Below are 22,095 nucleotides of genomic sequence, written 5' to 3' on the forward strand. Positions count from 1 at the left end.
TTATGTTTTTGGAGTGGCACAAATAATTTGTGTGGCATCTTATTGAAGAAAAGCTGATTGTTCTGTAAATAATTTGAAATGGTTATTTTAAAAGCGGGTAAAAAGTAAATGGATGCAAATAACTTTGTTGTTTGCAAAACTTGTGCATAGGATTTTAAAATTGACGATTAATATTTGATTGATTGATTGATTGATTGAATCTTTATTTTGAACATGTTAAAAAAGTACAACAACATAGAATTCAAAGAGACAAATAAACAAAGCAAAACAAACACTCTGTGTTCATTACCGACTGTTACGACCCCCTCTGCTAGGCGTCAGGGGAGGAGTAACATACACAAGCCCCAAACACAAAACTGAGTAAAGAAAGGTTTTAATTTCAAACTTTAAACAGAAAACCGACAGGGCTGTTCAACAGACCTCTGGGCAAACAATTACTATATAAAGACAAAAAAAAGAAGACAAGAGTAAAAGCCAAAGGTTAACTAAGGCAAGCTGGCGGCACACAAAATAAAAGCTAAGGGAAAACTAAGGCGAGCCAGCATCACAATTTCTACTCACAGCCAGCTAGCAGCGCAAAGCTCTAATCAGGCTAAGTTCAAGCATGCATCATGGTTTGACAAAGAAACAAGTTCAACAAAGATTGAAGAGGGAGGCACGAAGGGCAAACTGCATGTTCAGTCCTAAGCAGCAGCCACTGAGTGAAGGACCTCCAGCCTTTTGTATTCCCCGGTAAATGCAGGCAGCCGTGTCATTGGTCCATCGTGTTCAAGGCTCCTGCAGCAGCCAATGGTGTGAGTGGTCTGGCACACTCTGATCTGCATGAAGTTGAGGCGGGCACAGATCCGGGGCCAGCCAATCCCCCGTGAGTCCTGGAACACTGATTTCCATGGAGGAAGGCCGACACACTTACTTAGTTTTGACAAAGCACGCTGCTTAGGTAAATGATATGAGTACTTGTTTATCACTGAGCAATTTGTTAATATGTGTTTCGAGCCAAATAAATGACAGGGAGCGAGAGAGAGAGAGAGAGCGTTACGTTAGAACACGTCGTAATATGGCAACCTCCCGAAAGGGAAGGGGGGGGAGGGGTCAATCGTTGGGATGCGCATGCGCAGGCAGATTGCGCGACCGCCAGGCATTGAACTTTCTAAGGGAAAAAACACTTTCTCACGGACGGTGACAGCGAAACGGATAACAGTCTTCAGTACCTGCTGGTCTTTGAAGCTCTGGATTCTGGGACTGTTGGAAAAGGTAAAACATTTTCATTAAAACCTTTTTACTGTTTTGTTTTTGTTACTCGTCATTGTAGCTTGCTGTTAATGCTGTGCTAAAAATAACGGTTAGCTATGTTAGATACATTAGCCGTTGACGTTAACGCAATTTAGTATTGGTATACAGAACTGTTTTCCTAACAAAACCACTGTTATAATTAAGTGAAGGTGCTCCCAACTAATTTGAACCTTTGGCTTCTAAAATGTGTGGTTCAATTGCGGCGTACATAACCTAATGTCAGCTAGACCGATATTAAAATTTATAATATTGTTAAAGTCACTGAAATTCAGTTAAATTTCATTTATCCACCATCATACATTAAGCCAAGAAGAGGTCATTATACTAACAAGACGTATCAAAGCTGGGCCAAAGTTCAGCACGTGGTTAAAGTGTGTAATCCAGCCAGGGTGTAAATATCACTCAGCAGCCAGTCGTAGAGGAGGCATCAACACATAAATCTACTCTACCTGGCTTAAATCACAAGACCACCTCTGACCAAAAAGCTGTAGATTTTTCTTGTTTGCACAAATTAATTCAGATTCACACTAATTCTTTTCACAGCTCCAACAAAATGAGGAAGAGGAGGGAGAAACAATTAGATTGAATTACAATTGGATGGAAGTCGAGGACAAGGAGAAGGAAGCTTAGGATGAGGAGGAAGAAAAGCAGCAGGAGCATCTTTAAAACAAGCAAACACAAAATTCTGTTCTAAATAAGGATGTTTGATATGAAAGGAAGGTTGGAGATTGGCCTATAATTAGCTAAGACAGCTGGGTCTAGAGATGCTTTTTAAGTAAAGGTTTAACTACAGCCAGCTTGAAGGCCTGTGGTACATAGCCGATTATTAGAGATAGGTTGATCATATTTAAGATTGAAGAATTAATTAATGGCAGGACTTCTTTGAGCAGTTTAGTAGGAATGGGGTCTAAAAGACACGTTGATGGTTTGGAGGAAGTAATTATTGAAGTTAACTCAGAAAGATCAATTGGAGAAAAAGAGTCTAACTTAACATCAATGGTACTAAAAGTAGCTGTAGATAATATTACATCTGTGGGATGATTATTGGTAATTTTTTCTCTAATGATAAGAATTTTATTTGTGAAGAAGTTCATGAAGTCATTACTAGTTAACGTTAAAGGGATGGTTGGCTCAACAGAGCTCTGACTGTTTGTCAGCCTGGCTACAGTGCTGAAGAGAAACCTGGGGTTGTTCTTATTTTCTTCAATCAGTGACGAATAGTAAGATGTTCTGGCTTTGCGGAGGGCTTTCTTATAAAGCAGCAAACTATTTCTCCAGGCTAAATGATGATCCTCTAAATTTGTGACACGCCATTTCCTCTCCAGCTTACGAGTTATCTGCTTTAGGCTACGTGTTTGAGAATTATACCACGGAGTCAGGGACTTTGGATTTGAGGCCTTAGTTTTCACAGGAGCTACAGTATCCGGAGTCATATGTGATGAAAAGGCAAAATCAGTTCACCTCTCTCCTTCCAGGGATAGTCCTTTACCCCCGGTCTTACCTGTCCTGGCCTTCACTCCTCCCCACTGCCTCATATAACACAGCACTCACACATGTTAGGTCTTGAAGGGCGGGGTCATGGATAGGGATGGGAAACAAGAAACGGTTCTCGTAGAGAATGGGTTCCCAGTAATCCAGTTCCTTGAAATTGTTAGTCTGCTTGCCTATTGATCCTGCTTATCGGTTCTTTCCCTCAACCAATTTTAATTTGTGTGTCGGAGGAGGAAAATAGTGGTGCAGTCTACAGTATGGAAATGGACATTACTTTTATTTTTATTGCACAGAGGGACGAGAGCATCATGGTAAAGAAGAAACTGCTCCAAGACAGAAACAACTGCATTACACTGTTAACACAACTTTGACTTTTTTCAGCACCTGCACAGATAGCATGCTAACGCTAAGGTAGCCAAGAGCCCAGACTGATGTTAAAGCTGAGTGAATGCTGACCCCAGCCCAGCACTGTGATAAATGAGCCGCTGCTGAACTTCAACAGGTAACAAACTGATGAGCAGTCAGACTGCAGCCTCAGTTCCTACCTGTTTCTACCTGTTCGTGTTTCTGGAGCAGAATCACCATGGCACCATGGCATTAATTTGCACAAATGTATCTGACATGCTGCTTAGAGATGGTGGTGACTCTCAAAATGGAGCCAATTAAAATTGGTAAGGAATTGGATTCACTAAATGCTTATCAATTCCCATCTCTGGTCGTGGATCTCAAAGGTCACAGTGCATAAGGCCATTCATAAGATGGAATTGGAAAATTAATCCATGTTAGCACCAAGCACATCTAAACACAACAAAACAACACAGTAAAATTTAAATTGGATGAAAAGTTTTAGTGTGGTCTTTGTCCCACCGCCATTGGTGGTTGGCCTGGACCTCAAAAAAAAAAAAAAAAAAAAAAATGAAGAAAAAGAAAATCATACAGTAAAATATGGTGGTGGTAGTTTGATGGTCTGAGGCTGTTTTGGTGACTCAGGACCTGGAAGACTTTCTGTGGTAAATGGAAGTAGGAATTCTGTCGTCTATCAAAACGTCCTGAAGGACAATAGTAGTAATATAGCTGTAGGTTTTTTTGCCCCCCACCCCACCCCACCCGCATCCCCTCACCCCCTCCCTATCCCCCAGCGCGTTCATGTGAGGGCATGTGCGCGTGAACGGACTTTTTGCACGTACATGTGAGCTTACATGTGTTTAATAGCGTTTTATTTAATGAAACCATTATGTGTTTTAATTAAACTCTTTTTTAAAGGATTGTATAGGTCTCCGCACTGTTATTTAGACATAGATGATTTAATTTAACTAGTTAGGAGCATTTTGCTTTTTCTTTAGTGCTCTGAAACACACAGGGGGTAATAGTTTCAAACAGAATACCACAAACAGCAGATATTCCTTTAGAAATAAACTCTGATACTTCTAAAACTTCAGATTCTTAATTCTGCAACAGCTAGACAGAGGGGGGTTACAGTTAGACCCCCTACAGTCAGCAGAAGAGGTCATCCTTATCAAGAGCATCTCAACTGTACTTCCATAGTTTTCATTACAAACAGTGTCCTTTATCTTATCATGTCAGAGGTCAACTGAAACCAGGTCCAACAGAGCCACCAAAGGTTTTTTCACCTTTTATCTTTACATCCTACTCTTTTATCTCTGCATCTCAGAGGTCAACTGAAACTAGCCCCACCTATATAAAAACACCCTAACCAGGCACACTAACCCTTTACAACGACCCTTGAGAGCACAACACTTCGTTCATCAGCACGAGCATTTTACTGTTAATTTAACTAGTTAGGAGCATTTTACTTTTCTTTAGCGCTTTGAAACACACAGAGGCTAATAGTTTCAAACAGAGTGTCACAAATAACATGTATTCCTTTAGAAATAAACTGTGATACTTCTAAAAAACACATATTCACACTGGGCACACTAGCACTGTATCAACCCCCAATGTTCCTTTAATGCAACTAGCCCTCTAATTATCTACTAGTCACAAACACCCTGTAACAGTAAGACTTGTTGATTACACATAGATGATTTAACTGCATTAGGAGCATTTCATATTCTTTAGCGCTCTGAAACACACAGAGGCTAATAGTTTTTAAACAGAATACCACAAACAACAGGTATTCCTTTAGAAATAAACTGTGATACTTCTAAAACAAACAAAAAAAAAAAACCACATATTCTTTCCTCATCACTAGCCATTTCACCATTTTATTTAAATATCTGAATTTTCGGAATGATGATCCAAGCGGGACACAGAGGCTGCTAGTTTTAACGCACCAGAATGCAAATATAAATAAAAGCCTGACTATCCTGACAGCCTAGCTGCAGCGACACCTTTCTTTCACACGGATGCCTGGATGTGCGTTGGAGCTGCCTTTGCTACCCGCACACAGCGTTTCTGACAGTCGCGAGTTGCTTATACAACAGAGAAAAGCAACAATACAGCGTGTTTCTCTGCTCCAAGACATCGGGGGGCCTTTCACACAGTAAGCATGTCTGTTATACCCAGCGCATAAATGTCTGTATGTCAGTGCTGATTATACAAACCCTGTTTAAAATGTGACACATATGTTGTCCGAAAACAATTCCTCTAAATTTGCAAAGTTACTGATTTAAAAATATATTTTCGAATTTTTAGTTGCATGACAAACATACGATAGACTCTTGAGCGTATTTATTTATATAGCTACATTCACAATGGTATAAACGTGCTAAATAAAAGATGCCCAAGCACCAAAGCACTCTAAAGCAAGCCTCTGAACTGTATGTTGATAAGTACATGAAGTGTACCTCTACCTCTACAGCTGAAAACAGTTTGTATCCGCACTCTGAGGGTCTGCTGAATTGTTTTTAATATGGCACTTTTTGACGAACTGCAGATGATGAATTCCTCTTTATTGGAGAAAGTGTCCTTAAGCTATTGTTGCTCATACTTACTGAGTTCCCTAGCTACTTCTTTACTATGTCAGTAAACCTTTTGAAAAGGAAGCTGTTGTAGATTTAAAGAAACATCCTAATTGAAGCAAAGGCAACAAATTGGAATGAATTTTATGTGACTGTTCATATTAAAGCCAACAACAAGTGAAAATCCAAAACTGACTCCAATCCTTTGTATTAATGATCTCCCCCTCTCTCTCTCTCTCTCTCTGTGTGTGAGTGTGTGTGAGTGCGTCTGTGAGTGTGAGTGTGTGTGCCCTCACAGAAGGAAGGTCACAGCAGGAGCTTTTTCAAACGCATTTCCAATCATTTTTTTACAAGAAGTGTAGCTCATACGATGGTATAAATGTATTCTTTGCGATACTTTATAAATATGAAACTCTAAAGATTTGAGTTCATGCACATTGTGAAACAAGAATCTAAATATTTGTGTCACAATGATTTCTATAAAAGCATGTTGTTTATGGGGATAATGTGACAAATCTTTTGTGACCCTATTAATGATCAATGGTGATTGAAGAGGAAGCTGAACCCAGGCTCTGGACATTTTCATGACAAGTGACAGCGCAGACATCTGCTAATGAGAGAACATGTTTTATCATCATAAACACGGTGATATGAAGCATCGTTAAAGTGTCACTTCAGTAATGTTGACTCATGTTTTTAATAGATGACTTTAAAACACTAAACTCTAATTTCTGTGGTTTATTTTAAGTTTACAGAATATAACATGTGGTAAGACGACGAGTTTTACTTCACACTGTCCGTGTTATGTGTATCTATTTATCATGTATGCTACTTTGCTCTGTGGACTGTAAAATGTTTCATTGTGTTCATAAAATAAACCAGACTTTCACCGTCTGCATCTTTTACTGTTTTTCTGCTTTTGTTCACACCAAGTTTGACAAACCCACAGACATCCAGAGTTAACTCACTAACAATGTGGAGCAGTCTCAGTGTATTTAGCTGCTTTTTCCCTAAACACAACCAACTGAGAGAAACGCTTGTAGTCCTCACTTTGGTCATTTTGAACGCTGAAGGAGATTTGTTCCATAGACACCTTATACTAGTGTTTCCTGCACTTAATCCAACACTACTATGTTCTATTTAAATCCAGATTCCTTTTATAGTTTGCAGTGAAATTTGTTAAACCGTTGCTTAATGTGACAGAAGTACACGTCACTCTTTACTAACACATTTGTAGATAAGTTTATTGCTGAATCACACAGCTAGCAGTCTCACACATGCTTTAGATTTTTGAAGTTTTGTGTGTGATGGTTTAGTCTATCAAACATTACCCTTTTCTCCCCAGTATCACAACAGTATGACTCCCAAAGTACGGATCAGTAAACAACCAATGATTCTAAAGCCAGAACAGAAAGATACAGTTGGAAGATGCATGATTGCGTTTTTATGATGCATAGTAAAACTACCCCCTCTTCTTCTTCTCTCTGTGTGTGTGTGTGTGTGTGTGTGCCTTAGAAGTCAAATAATACATTAGCCGTACTTAAAAAACATCTGAATTTCATTTAGAACTAAGATTCTAAGTTGTAAGCAGAAATCTTATGCTCAGCCACAAACATGTTTCCCCACTTTCACAATGCTGAGGTGTCAAATCCACAACCCCCAACAGATGGTTTGTTATACGCAGGTGTGAAGGGCAAGTTTTACTTACACAGCCTCACACACAGTAGATTTTTAAAGTTTTTGGGTACAGCGGTTTAGCCACAGATGCAACTTATACTTTTGATAAAGACCACTCCACCTGTTTATTTCTTCAGTGAAGGCAACAACAGATATATAAATATGAGAGCTAAACGCTTAGGCAGTGAATCATGAAGAAAGCTATAGACATGAATGTGAGCACTATTTACATGGACATGAGGGAAATGCTGTAAGTGATTACATGAATTGGGTCAATGTGAACATGACTATGGTACAGGGATTATTTGTTTGCAGGTGGAGGTGTGGGAGAGGGGAAGGGAAGGCTGTGAAGGTCCAGGTGAGGATGGTGATGGTGATAAATGAAAGCAGCAACCAAGCTATAGGTTACTGCAAGCAGTTAGTGGATAAGGTCTGTGGGGAAGAGCTGGGTAGCAGACGATCTGGGAAAGAATAGCGGTCATCGCTGGTATTACATACAGCCATGATAATGAGCTCCAGGGAAGAAATGAGGTCGGCTCCACCCGGAGGAGGAGACCCATAGCTCTACGGAAAAATACTGCCATTCACCTGGCCCGTGACACTATTCTAATTTTTTCCCACATTACACAAAAAATATTTCCACTCCATATGCCTGAGTGAGCACGTGTTGTATATACATAAATATTACAAGGCACAATACATGACCCTATGACTTTATGTTCGTGTTTCAGTTGTCCTTCAGTATTTTCTCCTGTTCACTGTGTAAATAAACCTTGCAGTCCATTGGTAGAGTGATTGTATCACAATCACTTGTAATAATAATTGTAATTGTATTACAATTATTATTACAATTTAAAAATATATTTTTTATTGTAAATTATTCTATAATTGTACAATTTTTTAAAAATTATTTTAGGAACTTTTATATTTTTTTTAATATAATTACAAATACAAGTGTTCTTGACACTGAAAACAAAGTTTTCACTGAGGAGGGCGTTCCACAGGTCCTGAACTTTGGTTCTGAGCTGTGAGAGAGTGATACCAGCAGACTTTGAAGCTTTAGAGAGGATGGTGTTCTTCACTTCTTGGAGGCTCTCACTGTAAGCTGGATTAAGAGCAGCCATGGGTGGACTGCCCTCCCACAGCTGCCCACAGTATTTCACATCTTCCTGAACATCAAATTCAATGACATCACTGAAGCGCTCAGCATCACAAAGCTCCTCTTTAGCTGCTAGTTTGGTCATCTGGTCCAGATGTTCCTGCAGGCGTCTCTTTGCGTGCACGTTCTTCTCTGCTGCTGCAACATCTGGAACATCCTGAACAAACACACATCTGGGAGAAAGCTGAACTTTCTTCATCCTCATCAAAGCCTGAACAACAATCTGCAGAACGCCTTGGATCTTCAACAGATCATCTCCAAAGATGCTGATCAGTGTCAGGTTTCCCAAACCAACGACAAATGTCACCAGTTCGTTGTCACGGTAACAGGTGGTGTTACCGTCCAGCTCAGGAGCCTGCAGACCTTCAGTGTCCACCACTAGAACATAGTCAAAGTCTGTCTTCATGTTCTCTGATACTTTGAGCAGCTGCATGAAGGCACCCTTGGTACTCCTGCCAGCACCCACTGCAGGCTGCAGTCCAAACATGGAGCTCAGCAGTGATGATTTCCCACTGCTCTGGAGGCCCAACACTGACAACACAAAAACTCTCTGGTCCCCCAGTTTCTGGATGACTTCCTCTAAGAGGCTGGAGATCCATGTGAAAGGCAGGTGACCTGCATCCCCGTCCATCAGCTCCACTGGGTGTCCTGACATCATCAGCTGTGCAGCCAGCTCAGGGTATCTACACCAGTCAGCGTCTCTGCTCTCTCTGTCTGTTGTTCTGTGGGCTTCATAGATGTGTCCCATTTCTCTGAACATGTGCTCCAAGCCGAAGGATGCAGACTGCAGTTTTTGGGACAAGTCTTGGTGCTCAGTTTGTTTCATTAATAACAGACCAGATTTGTCATGTTTGTTCTTCAGAGCTAAGACCTCCAACCACTTTTCATCATAACTTTGGAGAACAGAAGAAACGTTCTCTGTGGAGAGAGCATCCATGAAGATCTGAGTCCATTTCAGGAAATACTCTCTGTCTGTTGGTGGCAGTGCTGAGAGGTTGTTGATGAACAGCTCCATCAGTTTACTGCAGGAAGCAGCACGTTGTTTCTGACGCGTGTCCATCAGTTTCTGCTGCTTTTCACTTTTCTTCTTTTCACTGTTTCCTCTGAGATGATTCAGTTCTTTGTGTATTTTGATCCACTGATGCCACAGATGGTTTTGATAAGGGAGGAATTCCTCTTTAATCTTTGAGATATCCAGGTTATCCTTTGTGATCAGCTGCATTATTTCCAGAGCAGCAGATCTGCCTCTCTGACAGGCTGGGTCACTTTCATCCACTCTGACTCCAGAGAGCTCAGCCAGGGTTTCCAGCTGGAAGGATGGTTTCACACTGGAAACTTCTAGAGAAGATAAAACTTCTCTAATGATCTTTTTCAGCTCTTCAGATACATCTGACTGGTTTCTGCCTTTGAGACCCATTTTGTATTTTCCCTTTTTAGTCCTGACAGCATCACAGCTGTCATCAACACTCACACATATTAAAGGTTTATGAGACTTAAAGAGGGCGGCTATAAGTGATCTGCTTTCTTCATCTTTTTGCAGAGATGCAACAAGAAAAACGTTGATGGAGGATTTTTCAATCAGTATGTCGCGCTGTTTTTCAGTTAACAGAGCATCTCCGTGAAGATTACAGAAAGCAATGCAGTCCCTGAAGGCATCAGTGGGTTTCCCAGCAGGGCAGTACCAGGCTATCTCTGCCACACCATCCATCAGATGGCGAGACCTGGTGCTTCCTGGGCAGTTCCTGTGGAAGAAGGTGCTGTGGCGGTCGTTGATCAAAGTGTTCATCAGCTGAGATTTAGACACTGACAGAGAACCCAGGCGGAAAAATGACACCAAGGGTGTCTGAGCTTTGCAGACTGGAACATTCATGGTGATAATGGGTGAGCCATCTTTGATCTGAGTCACCGTCCAGGTTTTTGTTATCTGTCTGAAAGTCCACAGAGGACACTCCATCTCCACTGTGACTGGGTCAGGGACCAGCAAAGGTAAAGCATACTGACACTGAGAGAGCTTTGTGACCATCATCTGTTTAAGGAAGCTGTCTGAGCAGTGAAACACGGCCATCTGAACATCCATTGGATGCACACAAGTCTGTTCTGTGTCCACGCTGGCGTTCAGAAAAACCTCCCAATCACTGTAATGCTTCTCAGTGATGTCAGGCACCAGCCTGGGCTTTGGCTCTGTCCCCTCAGGACTGTCTGGTCTTACAGGCATATATCTGGCCCTGCAGTCTAACATCATCAGCCTGCGGACAAACGTGTGAGCCAGATGTTTCTCAGATGTGACATGGTGCCGTGTCACAGGTGGACGGATTTGAAGAAAATCCTCTGGTGAGAACTTCTGCTGCAGTTTGTCTTGAAGGTAAAGTCTATTAATCAGTCTCTCAGTTTGTCTTTGACATGGATTCTTGGTGAGTTCATCAGAAACCTTCACTGACTGCAGGAAACAAGCAAATAAACAGTTTGTTAAGGACTGATACTGTCATAGAAACTATAAGATCTTTGGTATAAATTGGGACTTTCCTACCATGTTTCCACTCATGTCCTCATCCAAGGAACCAGGCTGCTGTTTTGTAGTTTCATGGAGTATTGCTTGCTCCTCCCTCGTTTGTTCTTTCAGAGCGTTTGTAACCCCTGTCTGCGTTTCTTCCTTGGACTCAGCTGATAAACCTCTATCCTCTGATGACAGATGTGCTGATTTCTCTGAATTTGTAATGGCTCTCTCTGTGGTTATGCCCTTGAGCACCTCTTTGCAACCATTCTGTGACTCAGTGCTTTCCACTGCTGTGTCACTAAGTGTTTCATTTGGTTTTGAGCCTTTCCCTTCAGATCCTCCTGCGAGTAAAAGAGCCTCTTTGTGCAACTGATTTTCAACATTCTTGGACAATTCACAAACAGTCACAGCCTCTGTTTGAATGCCCAACCTCTCTGCTGGTTTCCTGCCACCCTCCTCTTTGCTTTTCTCCTCTACTTCAACATCTTTTGCTAAGGCCCTGTTTAATGTCAGGGACGTGTCCCGTTCGTTTGTGAATTGATCCTCCCTTGATAAATCCTTTTGCTGCTCTGTATTGGCTGGTTTAGACTGATCTGAGTCATCCTTTGAAATCAGTTTAGTAGGAATACTGCTGCTGTTTATCTCTTGCTTGGAAGTGAATGCATTTATTTTATTAGCAGGAATACGTCCACGTATCTCCCTTTGAACGCTGTCACCCTCAGCGGGTTTGCTCGGCATGTCAGTTTCATCTTCAGGAGCTTGTTTTGTGTCGCGAGTTCGTGGTGCCGCGTTTTTATCTTGGATTAAACCCAGTTTCACGTTTCCTGTTAGCTTCAGTGTTTTTAGTGACGGGGATTTTGGTTCTCGTGTTGTGTTTTTATTTTGAATAGCAGACAAATTTTCCGCTTGACCTCCATCAGTAACTTGAGATGGAATTGCTTTGTCGATCTCGCAGCTCGACTGCACCTCGGCTCCTGTGTCCGGAACACTTTTTGTAATAACAGCGTCGCTGTTTTGCAACCGCTGGATGTTTGAAATGTCTTCAGTTGCTGTACTGGTTCCGATCTCTTTTTCTTTCACTTTGGTTTCATCGGTGTGTTTTATAATGCATTCCTCTCCCTCCGACTTGAATTTAAATGTGTCTTCACTGTCACGCTCATTCGCCGTGATGCTTTCAGGTGCTTTTACATCCGTCTCTGTCGATGTGTTGTGATTTGAGTCCTCAGAATTCCCACTTTGGGAACGTTGTCTGGGTTTTAGTTTATTGGAGCTTCTCTGGCCTCTTGTGGGAAGCTTGCTCACAGACGACGAGGTCTCAGGTGAATCTTTTGCAGGCATTTTTTGATGCTGTTTGATGTTTTCGTTCCATTTAAAGATCCTTGATGAGACAGTTTTCTCTTGTTTGGTGGGAAGTGGAGAGATGCTGGAGGTCGGAGTATCGCTCTCAACATGGATTCTTTTAGAAAAGTTTTTGGGTGGCTTCATTGGTGGGACAATTCCTGCTGGGGAAAAAAAACACAGACAAACACAGGAAATTTGACTAATTAGCATCTTATTATGGAGGACAGACACTGCCAAAATCAAAAATAAACAGGTTAAACGATTAGGAGTAAATACTAGTTTTAAATCACAAAAATAACTCTTCTGTGTGTAATACATGCATGTCTGTGAAGTTTCTCAGTCATCCAGGTCATCGTAGTCTAAGGAGCTTGGAAAGAAAAGCGTCTGGACTTCTTTAAGTGGCTTGAAGATGTTTCACCTCCTCTCATCATAGTTTTAACTATGGCTTCAAGAGTAATTGCCTCAGAGAGTGGAGACTCGTCTTCATGTGCGGGTCGATCGACGTTTGTGTCCTTAAAGTCAGCATCATTGCTGTTTTTGAGGATCAGCCGTCTGTCAGAAGACACAGAGAGAAAATATTTAATGACAGCTCTAGACACACTTTATGTATCCACAAGTATATTAGACCCTACATTGAACTTCTCCCTGTAAAAACCACTGAGTATTATAGCAAAATAGATTCTGGCTTTGTAATACTTTGTTGCATAAAGGATAAAAAAAATGTTTGAAAACTGATTAAAAGCAGCATATTTAGACCATTCTTTGTGCCTTTGGAGGCCTTTGATATTATTAAGGTAAAATTTCCTGGCCTAATTGTTGCAACAGACACGAGAAAGAACAAAGCAGCCACGAAGCAGAGAAAAAAAAAGTGCAAAAATTACAGCAACACAAGACGAGGACAAAGGAAGACCTGGAGCTAAGCTCACCAGCACTTCTGCCCTCCCAGAGTGGGTAAAGCCACCTGAGCCTCTGCCTGATAGAGTGTCCACTTTTAGGACGGCAAATAAGAAAACTACTTTTAAAACTCTGTGCTGTCCAACAAGCAGAAGAACTGGCCTGAAACTACAAATCAGACACTTAGCAGGGAGATTTCAGCCGAACATGAGAGCAGCAGCTGTAAATGCCAAATGTTTTCCTCAGTTTTCACCTGCACAACACGACCAAAGGGAAAAACTTACAACAGGAAAACTGCATCTGCGAGCCTTCATGTGAAAGTGCTTTCTGACCTGATTCAGTTCAAATATCACTCAAACATTTTGTGTCTCTAATCATGCCATAAAAATGCTTCACACATGCAGAGCTTCCACTGTTTTCCTGCACGATGACGGTAAACCTGGATGAACTGTGCTGTCAGTAAAACCACCTGCAGAATCAAACTCCTTTAACCATGTGTAGAAACTTTAGGCACTCCTCCCGAGGCTGAGCGTTTCCACGGCATCCTGAGGTCAAACGTGAGAGCTGCTGGTTGTAATGACTAACTGGAGGTAGTGAATGAACACCAAAGGTTAACACAGAACGGCTGACCTACATTTGACAAATCCAGTAAAGTGTCAGAAGCTTAAAGAAGGTGTTTCTGAGTGGCTGGATGTTGGGTGGATGAATATTTCAGCGCAGGTTTTAGCCCCATTGTTCAGCTCTGGCACAAAGCACCATGGGAACTCGGAGCTCGGGTTGCATGCAGGCTGAGCTCTGTTCCTCTGGATCAAAGAGGCTGTAAAAGCAGAGGAAAATGAAAACAGACAGACACTCACGGTTTCGCCTCTGTTGTGTTTGAGCTCTTTGAAGTTGAACCTTCGTCCTCGTCCACGCTCGGCTCGGGGCTGGCGTTCACCTCGGCAACACCTTTGCTCTTCGAAGGCAGACTCACGGTCCTGCGTGTGATCCGGATTGATCTCGGCCGATGTCGCTCCTGAACCTGAGGAGAACTCCTTGTTGAGTCTGTGTCCGGCCCCTCCGGCTGCTCCGTGGAGGTGTGAACCTCCCCCACAGTCTGTGACAGGGAGGAGAGTGAATGTGGCAGGCTGCCACTGAGCGGAGGAGTCTCTGAGGGGGTGGGAGGGCTCTCTGGTGCTCTCTCAGCCTCTGAGTCGTCCTCTGGAATTACCGTGGCAGGTACGGCCAAAAGAGGAGGCGAGTCTGCTCTAAAGCCCTCCTCCTCTTTTTTCATTACATCCCTTTCTTTCTCCCACTCCACCTCCTCCTCTCCCAGGTGTGTCTCCACCCATATGGCTTTGTGGAACAGGACAGGAGACTCGCCTTGGGGTTTTTCCTCTCTTGTGGTTGCACTTTCCCCCGAGAGGCTGCTGGTGGATATGCGAGTGCTCGTCCTGGGTCAGTGCTGTTTGCCCAGAGTTATTCCTCTCAGCGCCGTGCTGTGGCCCTTCTCTCCAACCTTCACCGATGCTTTCTTTGATGCTAAGCTTATGGAGGTTAGGTTAGGAGACTTTGGGGACTCCGCAGCCTTAGAAAGGGGGATCTGAAGTGACGTCAGTGTGGTCGGGCTGATGATCTCTGTTCCAAATGCACCTGCAGCCGTTTGCTCACTTCTTCCACCACGGATTCAGCGAAGCCCAGTTCTGACTTCAAACCGGGATCTGGATCTGGCTCGGTGGCAGATGCAGGGTCTGTGGATGTGGAAGTCATGATTGCATCCAGCTCCTTCACGCTGCTTCTCCCGGTGCTGTTACTGTCTGCAAAGGGCATGTCTGCCTCTACTGTGACCTGTGAGGCCCTGCTGGAGGCGCTCCGGCTGGAGCTCTGGCTCACGGTGTCGCTGTGCTCAGCTCCGGCAAAGTCCGACAGAAGTGAAGCGTTTAACCCATTTTCTGGCTCAGATTGGGGTGAATGTGGAGACAAGGGGGACGCCGGGCAGCTGTCGGTGGAGGTGCTCGAATGATTCCGGCTGCTGCTCTTCTTCCTCTTGGAGCTGAAGAAGTTGGTGAGACGGCCGAACACTGACTTCTTCTCCTCCGAACTCTAAAAAGAAAAGAGGACAGGCAGGAAAGATGAACGCTGAGATGTAAGACTTCATTAAAGAAACATGTGCACAAAAACCCTGGTGTACTTCCTCTGAGGTTGAGCTGCATCCTGTGCTCTGCCTGTCCTGGAGTTCTTGTTTCTTTGTACTTTCCACAAACACATACAAGTCTGGGCCTAACGTTATCCCACCACCATCACCTCATTTTTCCTTTTCATCCATTTTTATACATTTGAATCATTTTTGAAGTTCAAGGAAATCCCTGAAAAAAGAGCTCCTGTTATATAATCAGAGCAAAGAAAAAGAAAGAACAGGCTGCAGGTTATTTGGCTCCAAGTAAAAACTGAAGCTTTAAACGTTTGTCGATCCTCGTCAGGTGAATTGAGGAGAGAAGAAAGAGCGAGTGTTGGTCAGAAGCTCCAACGAATGCAAATCACTGTCACCTGCTGAGCAGCAGGAACTACAACATGGCAGCCAGAGAGGAGGCGGCGACGGAGTGACATCATCAAAAACAAACAGCAGCCAATGGAAATAAATGTAAAGTAACTGTGGCAGCAGGATTAACACAAAAAGACTGTTGGATATTTCTGCAGAAGCACTAAACCGAAAATAAAGTCTGAGCTTTTGAGTCTCTGTACATGCCATTAAATTTTAATAGTATTTTTGTATTTTTTCAGTGCGGTGTGTGTATAAAAATCGAACAGCTGATTCTTTCATCCTGACGCTTTAATAAGTGAAAATCAGACTCGGGTTCATCTCTCAGTCGAGCTGAGATGAGACGAGTCGGCTTTTCTGTAGAAATGAAAACTGGCAGGTGCCTTCATCGACATACCTTTGAGTCACAGACGAGAATACCTGAAAGATTTTCTAGATAAATATTATTTCTCACTTAGTCAGAAACTCAAATGGTTGGAATTTATCTTCCTTTAAATCAATCAATAAGAGCTCTTTCGATTTCAGCTGAAAAGGAAACATGTTTTATAATTCTGACAGAATCTGATCCTGATACACAAACGCAGGTAAAAGCAGATCTTTCAGAAACTAACTGGTTTTAAGCAGCCAGTTATCCCACATGAGCTTTGAAGGTTTGCCCAAAATGAAGCTTAAATGTTGGAGGCTTATTGAACGTTTCAGAATTGATTGATCTTATCGGCTTCATTTACTCAAACACATGGATGGACTGGTTGAGTGACTCTGAACAGGAACAGCTCTCTGTGTAATGTGAGGTAACCTGTACAGTCAGCACGGCCACGCTGTGAACACAAGCTCTTATAACAGCTTATCGTTACCGCACTTTGATTTTTTACTCATACTCATGTTTAAAAAAAGCATTTTTTACATTTTATTTAGATTTCTTACCTGAGCTCCTTTATTTTGAATATTTGTTCTACTTTGAGCTTCTTTACTTTACTTATACCGTAAGTCGGGAAATATGGGAATGTCAAACAAAAGCAGTAGCATCATTAAGGCGAATCCTCTCTTAATATTGTTATTCTCTCTTATTATGAAAATATTTTTGACCATTTTTGGTGCCTGTTAAGAGTGAAAAGCTGAACTAAACTAAACGCAGACACCCAGCAGCAGTAAAACTGAATGACTAAGACACAAACACTTTTATTCTCACGGCTCACAGATTCAAACGGCTCAGAACAAACCCGGAAAACAAACATGGAATATCAGCGCAGGTGAAAGAACAGCAGAGACTTCCACAGTGCAGTTTGAACCCGGGCTGCTCATAACGCACGCACTGCAAAACCAAAGCTGGCGGCTGTCACAAAAAACAAAGAGCACATGTTAGAACAAGAAGCAGGAGCCACAGCAGCTACACACCATTCTGACTTCCTGGAGTCCAAACTGCAGAAATCCTTCCAAGTTCTGTGTCAAAGTTAGTCCCAAAATCACACAGAACTGCGCCGAGAACCGACGACTAATCACACCTTGTAGAAGAAATCAAACCCTTAAAGCTTCCTCCTCCTCCTCCTCGGCAGCACTGAGTGCTTCTACCTGAGCGTGTCATGGCTCTGAGACGTGGGCTTTGCCTCCTACATCACAGACAGTGTGTGAAAAAAAAACACTATTGTGAAAGCCAGCTAGGAATTCTCAATCCAGTCAAAATGAGAGGGTGTGGACGAGGCTGGCGGAGAGCAGCACACCCTTCCTCATTCTAAAGCGTGCGTGTGAATGGGACGCCTGTTATCTGCTGCCGGCCTCACGAACAAATCATTTAAGTCTCGGTCTCGTGTAGAGGAACCACACGGCTGTGACAGAGGAGCATTTCTCTGTGAGACAAACCCATTTCAACACCCTCACTGTGCTTTCCAGCAATTCCATATTTTCACTGAGCAAACAGCAGCTCAGGCTCAGTTTTTCCAGTTCATATCCAAACAGAAACGAACCACGGAAAACAAAGTGGAAACGCGGCTACTTTACCTACTTTAAGGGCCTGAAATCCAGAGCGTGTCGAAACCCAGAGGGATTACTCTCCTTCCACCTTTGCCCGCCATGTATTAGTCCTCCACCACCCGCTGCCCTTCTGTTTACCCAAAGCAGGGACAAATGTCAGGTAGGTGGGGACTGAGCTCCATATCAGTGTGAATTATGCCCACGTCCTTATCTGTTAGACTGTAATAAAAACACGCGGGAAAGATAACGCAGATCAAAATTAAACAGTGCAGGACGCCCGAGCTTCAGCTTCACAGGACGCCAACACGAGCTAATTAAAGCTTCTTATAGTTAGAAATGAACTGCAGCAATCATTCAGCATCGTTTCACACACCAAATCTGAAAAGCCTTATACATTTATATTATACTGTATATGAATGAAGACATTAATTTTATATGAATCTCATGCATTTAACCCAACGTCATTTACTTACTGAGGGGTTTTATTGTTAGTAATTTTGGCATTTTATGTCCCCCATAGGTTTTTGGTGCTCCCACAGACACAAATAGCACAGCAGGACGGGTTTGGCAGGTTTCTGTTTATGGGAAGTAGCCGAGGGCCAATAGGATCCAACAGGATTATGTGCATGTCATTTTAAAGGAGAAGCACGTTGTTACAGTAACTGTTATTAAAAACTATGTCCACAAACAACATTCTTCATATTCTTTAAGTCTGTAAACATCTGTGCTAATAAAATATTTGACAAAAGTCTCGACTGACATCAGGAAAATCATCTATGGAGGAACAAAGTCCCAAATTAATAACTGATTGAATTAATGAATGTGTCATTAAATGCAACAACACCTGTTAAGTCACAATCTGAGAGCTGAATAATATCTGCATTTATTTAATGATTTTAGCATTTTTGCTCGACTTCCACAGTAATGAACACATATCCACTGTGTTTTTGTCACTTCCTGTTTGACTCTATACGACTTGAAAGCAGCTGAGAACATGAAGTCATCAGTTTACTGAGCTCAGAGATCAGAGGGTGTAACACCAGGTCAGATTAATGGTTTAGCGAGCCGCGTCAAGGTTAAACTCAGAGTTGCTACCTGGCTTAATCACCATGGTAACTGATACTGAGCCGGGAGCAGGTTATGGTCAGATTCTTTTATTTACAGCGTGTTTGAAGTTTGATACAGATTATCTGCTGGGCGAGTGTGTGTGTGTGTGTGTGTGTGTGTGTGTGTGTGTGTGTGTGTGTGTGTGTGTGTGTGTGATGTTAGGCAGATGTTAGCAGTGATTGTTGCTTTACATGGATCCAGTCTCACAGCTGTAAGCTTCACCTGTCACCTTAGAAATAAACAGCAGCACTGAGCGTGCTCAGACATAAAATCATCCGCTCGAATGTAAATGTTTATTTTACCGCTGCGTGCACGAAATCAGCAGATTAATGATTTTCTGCAGCATTCATCTCTCAGTGTTTTATTTTACTGTTTGATTTTTTTATGTTCTTTAAAGGTTTTTGTGACTTTTAATCATCATCTTCTCATCGTCACCATCTGCTAATGTCTCTGATTGGAGGAAGCAGCATTTTGTGCAGGACAAAGGTCACGTGACCCACAAGAGTGCATAGATCCTGAATCTGAAAGCCGGCGTAACAGAGAAACTTAATAACCATTGTGGTATCGTGATCATCTCAGACTCTCAGGCTTTGCTGATCCAGTTTTGTTGATCTTGGTTGTGTATCTCTGATGAGCAGCAAGCTTTCGGTTCGAATCAACATCTCTGAGAAGTTGAGAGACTCCTGGTCCTCTGAGACCACAGCGTCCATCTTTGTCGTGATGTTTGGATGCACAGTGTTTCCACGCAGTGCAGCCTTGATGCTCTGAATAACGACCTCACTTCCTTTTCCCTCTGTCACAGCTGCTTACTCAGCAAATGCTCTGCAGGAAACTGGAGTCGTGTTTTTAACAGGTGAACAATGTCAGCAGGTTGAACTCGTTAGTCAGTCAAATCCAGCCGAGCGCCGTTTGCTGCTTCAATGAAGATAAAATCAGAGGAAATCTGACCGCCTAACACGGCTAATGCAGCTAATCTGGACTTCTGATCCATTCCTTCCACTTCGCGCGTCTGAACTTGTCGTTTTTATGTTTCTAAGTCTCAAACTTTCTGACATCTTGCAGATTTTTAAATAAAGAGTGTCTAACAAAGAAGTGCTGCACAGTTAGATTTGGAGGAAACGCCTCACAGAGCCGTCAGTGCCGCCGTTTATTAAACCAACAGTGATGATTTATAAAGACATCTGCTCGTGTTTGAATACGATGACACGGTTAGCTGGCAGCAAACATTAAACAATAATGTGATCAATCAGCTGATCGAGTCACATAAACTCTGAACCATTTAAAATGATCTCATCTTCATGTTTCTGTTTATTTTAAAGGGACTATGAATATTCATTAACATGAACACTTAAATTCAGCGTGTAAATATGTCAGATTTAGCCACTAATTTTCACCTAAATCACAGTTATGGACAAACAATAAAAACAAAAAACCCAAAACAAAATAAGAACCAGGCCTCAATAATTCAAGAAATCAAAAACTGAATAACTGGAACATAAAGTAATCAGAGCTGAAGCTGAAACCACGACACATAATCTCCTCTCTGCTTTCATCTGGACCTCATGGACCAGGCACCACAGAAAAACCAGAAAATCTCAAAACAGCTAAAAATAAAAATTGAAAGAAAAAAAAACAGATTTGACAACATCTGGAGTGAAAGTGTAAAACATCACTCTCCTGTGAGAGACGGCAGAGCTCCTAATGATCTGACTCCCAGATTTTCCATAGACCACCAGGATGTTCCACATGTGGACTACACAGAGAGGAATAACTGATGATCCAAAGGAAGCAACAAGAACAAAACTCCTGATCTGAGCCGACAGCTGATCGATCAATATCGCCCAGAATCATCAATGAAGTGAAAGTTTTAAAGGAAAAACGATTCCAAAGTCCTCGTCATCATTCCGAGTGATCGTCAGCAGCTCAGAGTTTCTGCACTGACTCACAGAGTTCAATAAAGACGTGGAGATAAATTCAGTTTATATTTTTAATGTTTAATATTGATCTGCTTCTCCTCTCAGGGTGGAACATAAGCTGCTCTGACGTTATGCACACGTAGATATGAATCTTTAATCTCTGATGATTAACTTAGACCCACCTTGGAGTGTTTGGAGGGTGACATCGGGCTTCCCGGCGCCGCGTTCATGTCGAAGCTGATCACGGACGTCCAGTCGGACTCGGTCTGGTAGCTGCACTCTGTGGAAACGCTCATCTGTCGTGGTCGAGGCTCCTGGTGCACAGAGGCAGGAAACAGAGGGGAGAGGATGTTATGTCACCGACCTTTGTTTCTGCTCTCATTGTGCGTGTGTGTGTGTGTGTGTGTGTGTGTGTGTGTGTGTGTGTGTGTGTGTGTGTGTGTGTGTGTGTGTGTGTGTGTTCTCATTAAAAACATACTTCACAACAGAAAAACACAACAACATCCAGCAGATGAACCACGAAGCAAAGCACATCCTCAAATCCTCCAATCTGAACCCAAACTCAGCAGTTAACTGAAGTAAACACAAACATGCAGCAGTGATAGAAACACCACCCAGCCATCACGTCCTGCTGTCCTCCACCTAAAACACACAACACCACAGAAACATGAACAGCTGTGCACAGCAGCTGCTCTCTCTCTCTTTCACATTATCAAGTGTAAGTTTTACAATTACTCTGAAAAATGATGGACTTTAAAAAAAAATGAAGGATTAAAATTAATTTTCCGTCTAAAAATCAAAGTTCTGCATAAAACATCATGGTGACTACATCTGTCATTATGATGATAATGTGTCCTGCTAACACCACATAACAGATAAAGCACCATATCAGACTAGCATGTATGCATATTTTATTTAATGTCCTCAAGTGCAAACACATACCCACCACCCACCCACCCACCCACCCACAACACACACACACACACACACACACACACACACACACACACACACACACACACACACACACACACACACACACACACACACACACACACACAGCTTCACAGTCAAAGCTGCTGTGTTGGTTTTCTTCTCACACCTCTGATTGTTTTAGAGGTTAAACAAACAAACAGGCGAGCCAGAAAAATGACACCTGACGAGGAACGCTCGCTCCTGCATGCACGCCGCTCAGACGAGCAATTAGAGCGCCGCAGAGGATTGTAGAGCACGTGTGAGGCATGAGGAGGTGCAAGTATTTCAAGGAGGAGTGGTTTCATGCAGTGTTTACAGACTGAACGCTGCTGCAGTCGTGC

General features: G+C 42.5%; 1 protein-coding gene and 1 long non-coding RNA gene across 7 annotated transcripts; one reads left to right on the forward strand and one right to left on the reverse strand.

The window, feature by feature from the left end:
• Positions 1-294: 294 nt before the first annotated feature.
• LOC112843056 (uncharacterized) lies at positions 295-1,943 on the forward strand. The gene is made up of 2 exons (XR_003215171.1): positions 295-1,254; positions 1,837-1,943. It is a non-coding gene; the product is annotated as an uncharacterized LOC112843056 (long non-coding RNA).
• A 5,515-nt stretch (positions 1,944-7,458) lies between these two features.
• LOC109201033 (interferon-induced very large GTPase 1) lies at positions 7,459-21,078 on the reverse strand. 6 transcript variants are annotated; one of them, XM_019356593.2, is made up of 5 exons: positions 20,962-21,078; positions 14,128-15,352; positions 12,697-12,928; positions 11,069-12,534; positions 7,459-10,978 (listed from the first exon to the last, which is right to left on the reverse strand). In XM_019356593.2, exons 4-5 carry the CDS (start codon positions 12,518-12,520, stop codon positions 8,228-8,230), a joined length of 4,203 nt encoding a protein of 1,400 aa, XP_019212138.1. In that variant the 5' UTR covers positions 12,521-12,534; positions 12,697-12,928; positions 14,128-15,352; positions 20,962-21,078; the 3' UTR covers positions 7,459-8,227. The 6 variants fall into 6 exon arrangements, with proteins under 6 accessions (XP_019212138.1, XP_019212139.1, XP_019212134.1 ...); XM_019356594.2 differs by having other exon boundaries at positions 12,693-12,928; XM_019356589.2 differs by having other exon boundaries at positions 11,069-12,537; positions 12,693-12,928.
• Positions 21,079-22,095: the final 1,017 nt, after the last annotated feature.

Source organism: Oreochromis niloticus, linkage group LG19 (assembly GCF_001858045.2).
Source record: "Oreochromis niloticus isolate F11D_XX linkage group LG19, O_niloticus_UMD_NMBU, whole genome shotgun sequence".
In the NCBI taxonomy this organism is placed as follows: Eukaryota; Metazoa; Chordata; class Actinopteri; order Cichliformes; family Cichlidae; genus Oreochromis; species Oreochromis niloticus.

Excerpts from the sequence above, each read along its gene's own strand:
- LOC109201033 (XM_019356589.2), bottom strand. The coding sequence starts at position 12,729 with ATGACCTGGATGACTGAGAAACTTCACAGACATGCAT. Across the intron at positions 12,538-12,692 it reads GAAACTTCACAGACATGCAT|CAGGAATTGTCCCACCAATG; the intron begins GTATTACACACA and ends TTTTTTCCCCAG. Across the intron at positions 10,979-11,068 it reads AGGACATGAGTGGAAACATG|TCAGTGAAGGTTTCTGATGA; the intron begins GTAGGAAAGTCC and ends TGTTTCCTGCAG.